The sequence below is a fragment of the Aythya marila genome (genome assembly GCF_965140915.1).
Source record: "Aythya marila genome assembly, chromosome: 22".
Classification (NCBI taxonomy): Eukaryota; Metazoa; Chordata; class Aves; order Anseriformes; family Anatidae; genus Aythya; species Aythya marila.
In genome coordinates, this window is record NC_139063.1 from 1964534 (window position 1) to 1970533 (window position 6000).

A 6000-nucleotide genomic window follows, 5' to 3' on the forward strand; every position below is an offset into this window, starting at 1 on the left:
TGGGGGTTATCCCAATCCAAGGCTGGAGGGATTTTCAGAGGTACAACCCCAAGAACTAACAGAGGGAGACCTGCCCGTGCCGTGCCCGATGTACATGCTTTTCTCCATGGGCGCAGGCAGCAGCGTGGGGCTGTTTCTGCACACACTGAAAGAAAAGTGAGTGCCCAGAGAGCGATGTGAGGTGCTCAAGGGCAGGAGACAGGGGGAGAGGGGACTGGCAGCGGGACGTGCACCTGAACTGACCTCCAACAACCTGAAGCTCGGGGTGCACAGACATGGGTACCCCTTGGGCACGTGGCCACGCACCTCCCAGTGCCGTGCTGGCAGGTTTTGGGTGGCCACTCAGAGCACCTCCTAATCCAGGAATAATTTAGGGGCAGCTTTCCAACTCTGGGGACCCCAGTTCCTGCTGGGGCCATTGCTCCAATGCCAGCCCCAGCCCCCAAAAGCACTGTACCTGTGACAGCCCCAGGAGCACGGGTTTGCAGGGAGCGTCCTGCCCTCTGCTTGGGGCCAGGCTGGGTTTCCCCGCACAGCCCAGCCCCGGACCAGGGAGAAGAGCAGTGTGAGGGCTGCCACAGCACGTCCCGCTGCAAGGATCTGCCTGAGGAGCTGGCTGAGCACCAAGGAGTTTATTTTTAAGCTTTCCCAGCATAGAGAAAAGATCAAGCTTCTAAATCCGACTTGCTCACAGGAAGAGCGGCGGCGGCGGGAGCAAAATTGCAGCTGGGAAGGGAGGAAGGGCAGAGGCTGGGCAAGGTGATGCCAACTGGGGCCACAGCACAGCACCCCCGGCCCATGGGGACCTGGAGATGGTCAGGGCAGGAGCAATCGGGCCTCGGGGGTGCTCAGTGGGGGCTCAGCTCAGCTGGAAGCACCCTCCTGAAGCACCCCGGAGCCCACAGCGCCCACCACGGAGGCATCACCAAAGCCGGGCACCATCCTGCCCTTGTCGGCCCCGGCACCAACAATGCACAATGAAAGCAAAGCAGCCCCCAGACCCACTCCCTTCCTTTCCCCGGCGCGGGGCTAAATTTAGCCCTCCACGCATGGGCACGGCAGACAATGCGGCCCCCTCGCCCCGTGTGAGAACCGCGGGCGAGAGGAAATGCATTCGACAGCCCCAGCGAGTTCAGGCATCCTGACATTGTCCCTTCCCTCTGGCCACCTCCTGGTGCTCAAACAGCAGCACCAGCACGGCTGGCAGCGCCCAGACCCCGTGCCCACCCCGGGATGGGGTCTGGGATCCAGCCCCGAGCTGTGGGCACACAAAGAGGTGACACAGAGAGGGTTGTGTCCACCAGAGCTGTCCCAGGCCAGGGCTCTGGGGAGGCAGCTTGATTTAAACCAGAGCTGCGCCTCTCCAAAAGCACTTCAGAGCTTTTGCTGGCTGTAAGAAAAGAGCCGGCAGTGGCGATTTGTGGGACCGTGGGCCCTGCAGCGAGCTGGGATGCTGGGAAAGGACAAAAACAGAGCCTGGGAACACAGCCTGGGCTTACTGGGACAGAGAGCAGCGATCCCCAGGGACTGCGGGGACACGCCGGGGAGGGACAAGCCATTTTCTAGCCAATGCCCCTGGGGAGAGCACACCTCTGAATCTCGGGGCTGCCGGCACGTACCAGGTGCCCTGGGGTGACAGTGCTGCTCCAGGACGGGACACAGCAGTGAGAGTCCCTGAGGGCTCCCTCTTGTCCTGTCTCATCCCACAAAGCCACACGGCTCGCTCAGGGCCTTGCTGGACGGGGAGCGAGGTGCTGAGCACCCCCCGTGCCACCGCACGGTCACAGCATCCCCAGCCCCGTGCAGCTGGCGCATCCCCGCGCTGATCTAAGCGGACATCCGCTGAGGCTGCCCAGGTGTTGAACCGTGCCGAGCAGCTGGGGGGGGGCTCTGGGGTCCCCATTCTCCCCCCCCTGCCTGCACACACAGCAGCTGGTGGGCTGGGGAGCAGCGTGGGGAGGGCAGGAGAGCTGCCCGGCTCCCCGTCTGCATCCTGCCTCCGGAAAACACAACCTGCTCCTTGCTGCCGATGGACCCCCGGGAGCAAACACAGCCCTGGCCAAGCTCAGCTGCTCTCGGAGCTGATGGGGAGGAAAATGTGGACCAGGCAGGGACAGGGAGCCCCAAACCAGCCGGTGCCATTCCTGCCGAGTACGTGGTATCCTGGCAGCTGCTGGCTATTTTGGCGCTGGTATTTTGGCAGCCAGGCTGCTGCCACACAACTCCCTGAATTCCGACTCCTGTGCTGCTGACGGCGCAGCATCCTCCCGCAAAGCTCCAGCCCCTGGTCCACAGCAGCGCCTTGCACGTGAGCGGCTGTGCACGAGCTCCCGTGGCCAACTTTTGCCGTAATGGTTTATTCAACAACGCTTCCTCTCGCTCCTAGAGAGCCCCTGTGTCTGCCTGCCCCGTCCCTCGGTGCTCGCCGGCTCCTATTCTTGTCCAGCGAGCGCTTCCCGGGCAGCACATTGTTGGGATTCAATGGGAGGAAGGGTGGGTGTGCAGTACCGAGAATTTAGGAGAGCTGGGGCACCTTCCCAAACCGCGGCTGCTCTTGGGGAAGCCCCAGCACCTACAGGGAGGCTGTGGCTCATCCCCCACTGCAGAAACCAGCTGGAAATGTGGAAGCACTGGCAAGGTGGCACGATGGGCGCAGGGAGCAGCAGAGATTGGGGCTGCCCGGCCGGGGTCCTCGGTACCTGCAGAGCCGCTGTTGGGGGGGCCCCGTCCTCTCCCAGCATTGTTTCAGCGAGCTGAGTGGGCTCGGGAAAGGAAATGGGCCAGCGAGGCCCCAACAAAGCTCGATTGTGCCCTGCGGAGCCGAGCCTGAGAACGGGCAGATCAATCGGCTATAAACAGCCGAGGGAGCCGCGCTGTCGCGGGGTGAACAAAGGGATTTCGGAAGAAGTTTCCGAGCTGGTCCCAGCTGGGAGGGGGGCGAGGGGACCGTTCCCACCCCTGAGCGCAGCAGGGCCCAGCATCACCCCAGCAGGGCTGGGAAATGCAGAGGCCAGGGGCTGCTGAGTGAAGGGACAGCGATGCATTTGAACCCCAGAACGGGGTGGCAGCAGGGCACGGGGCAGGTTTGGAGCAGCCCCAAATCCTCCTGCACCTTCTGGTCCGGGTAGCACCGAGCACTTGTCAACCAGGCAGCAGACACCCAGCTCCTCCTGGCTCTGCCTCAGCTCCCTCGCAAACAGCTCCGGCCACGAGTTCCTGGCGGCGAGCTCGGCCAGGGGGCAGCGAGCCAGCCCCGAGGAGAGCGGGTCCGGAGGTAAACAGCCGGGGAGCGCAGGCAGTAAAGCTGTCAGCGGGGCAGGCCGGAGCACGGCAAAACGCTGAACTGGCTGCTGACATCAGGGCTTTGCGCGAGACACAACAGATTTATCGGCCTCGGGAGGGGAAGGCCAGGCTGGGGCAGCGAGCGAGGCCTCGCTGCGGGACCAGGGAAAAAACAAAGCCGGGAGGGAGCGATAACCTCATCGAGGGCCCGGCACGCTGCAGCACGGAGGGGCAGCACGGGGGCTTGGTGGCACCGTGCTGGGAAGGCTCCCGAGGCTCGAGGGGACACCGCCAGCCCCGTGCTGGCTGCAGGTCCCCAGTGCTCGCTCCTCAGCACAGCACGTTCCTCCCCCTTGTCCCTCGGGCCCCCACCCAGCGCTGCCACCACCCTTCTGGTCGAGATAAGGAGGCTGAGGGGAAGCAGAGACGTGACCGGGGGAGCCAGGAGGGAGGCACAGCAGCAGCGTGGGCTGGTGTTTTGGTGCCCTCCCCTCCTTCCTGCCCACCACCCCTCCCTGGCTGTGCCAGGCACAGCCCAGCTACAGCCAGGACATCTCTTTATAGAAGGGGGTTTTCTGAAAACACCGGGATCTGAGGCAGGGTTTTGGCCTGGTGGCGATGCAGAAGAAGACACAGAGGCCCAGGACTCACAGAAGTTTAATCTGGCTAAGTACAGGGCAAGGGAGCTCCTCGTCCTCTACACATCTGAGCTTCACATCGGGTGCAGTGCCAGGACGCCCACCTCCCCTGGCCCCCTTTCCTGCTGCAAAGTCCTGCGGAGAAGAGCTCCCAGATCTCCTTCGATGCTCAGGCTCGTGGTGACAGCTCGGTGCCGCAGTCTCTAGCAAGCCAGTCTGGGTTCACAAAGAGCACGGAGAGCTGGAGGCAGGACGGCAGGCCCTCCTCGCCCCCCATAGTCCGCCCCCGACCCCACGTCACTCAGGTCCAAGTCTCCTTCTGAGAGCAATTCCCTTCTGTTTTCATGCCCACGAAGAAACCGAACCGAAAGCGACGTGGGTGGAACCAGGCCAGGAGGGTTTCGTGCATCAGGGACCAGGCCAGGCTGAGGGCTGCCGGGCTCCACACCTCCAAAGCATCCCCCCCATCCCCGCAGGCGATGTGGGATGGGGGTCTGGCAGACCCCAAGCCCATCGAGGAGCCCAGAGAGGGTGAAATGCAGCGGTGGGGGCTGTGCAGATGCAGAGGGGCTGGTGAAAGCCATGTGGGTGCCAGAGAAACCCCCCAAGCACCACACTTGAGGGACGCGTCCCCCATCCAGCCGGGGGTCCTCAGCGAGCCCCCCACGGTGGGGACGAACACCTCCGTTAACTCTTCTCGGGTCGGTTCCTGTTGAGCACCGCCCGGGGGGCGAACTCCAGCTTGTCCTTGAGGCTCACCACCTTGGTGAGGTCCTGGCCGGCGATCTCCTGCAGCTTGCGGTCCTCGCGCCGCTCGGCGATGCTCTTCTCCTCTTCCTCGGGGGGCGGCGGGGGACGGCCGCGGAGGAGCCGCTCGAGGTGGTAACCCACGGCCCCCACCACGAAAGCCACCGGGAAGGTGACGGAGGGCGCGTGGGTGCGCAGGGCCGTCCACAGCACGGACCACATGGCGACACGGGGCACGGGGCACGGCGCCTGGCACCACGGACACGAAGCTCCCCACCGAAACCCCCCCAAAATAAACCCAAAACCACCACGGCGCTACCCTTAAACACCACCTCCCCCCCCCACCTTGGACACCACCTCCCGGGGGGCTCCCGTTTAGAACCGCACCGAGCCCCAACCGGACCCGATCGCGACCCAACGACCACCGGGACCCCCCCAAACGGTGTCCCCCGGGGTCGGGCAACCGGGACCGGGGCCCTTCTCAGCAGGGCCCGGCCGCCGCCACCTCCCCTTCCGCTGCCGGAGGAGCGGGGCCCGGCGGGGCCGTGCTGCCCCCCGGCGGCCTCCCGAGGAGCCGCGGCTCTGGAGGAGCGGCCGGGGAGGGCCGGGAAGGGCTGAGGGGAGGGTTTAGGGGGTCGCCATGGCCGGCCCGTGAGGGGAGGTGTGTTAAAGGAGGCTCGGGGGCAGCGCTGTGCTGGTCCCACAAGCTCAGGGGGATCTGCTCGTGCCTCAGGCAGAGCCCGGCTCGCAGCCCGCAGACCCTAATCATGACCCGCGGGCTGCTCTTCCACACTGTGGGCACCTCTCACACCCTACAGACACCTCTCGTACCCCACAAACCCCTCTCCCACCCCACAGACCCCTCTCATACCCATCAAACCCTTCTCCCACCCTAAAGGCCCCTCTCCCTTTCCGTGGACTCCTTCCCTACAGACCCCTCTCACATCCCACAGACCCCTCTCACACCTTGCAGACCCCTCTCATTCTCCACAGACCCTTCTCCCACCCCACAAACCCCTCTCCTGCTCCAACGACCCTTCTCCCACCCCATGGACCCCTTTTCTTCACCACAGACCCTTCTTGCGCTCCACAAACCCCTCTCCCACTCCATGGACCCCTCTCTTTCCCCACAGACCCCTCTCCCACCCCACAGACCATTCTCCCACTCCACAGACCCCTGTCTCACCCCACAAACCCCTCTCCCACCCTATAGACCCCTCTCCCATTCCATGAACCCCTCTCCCACCCCACAGACCCCTCTTGCACCCCACAGACCACTCTCCCACTCCATGGACCCCCCTCCCACCCCACAGACCCGTCTCACACCTTATGG

The 6000-nt window shown here is 64.5% G+C and overlaps 1 protein-coding gene across 1 annotated transcript; it reads right to left on the reverse strand.

Moving 5' to 3' along the window:
• Positions 1-3921: 3921 nt before the first annotated feature.
• Positions 3922-5157, reverse strand: SMIM12 (small integral membrane protein 12). Its single transcript, XM_082777282.1, has one exon. The coding sequence runs from the start codon at positions 4887-4889 to the stop codon at positions 4608-4610; it is 282 nt and encodes a 93-aa protein (XP_082633408.1). The 5' UTR covers positions 4890-5157; the 3' UTR covers positions 3922-4607.
• Between the last annotated feature and the right edge of the window lie 843 nt (positions 5158-6000).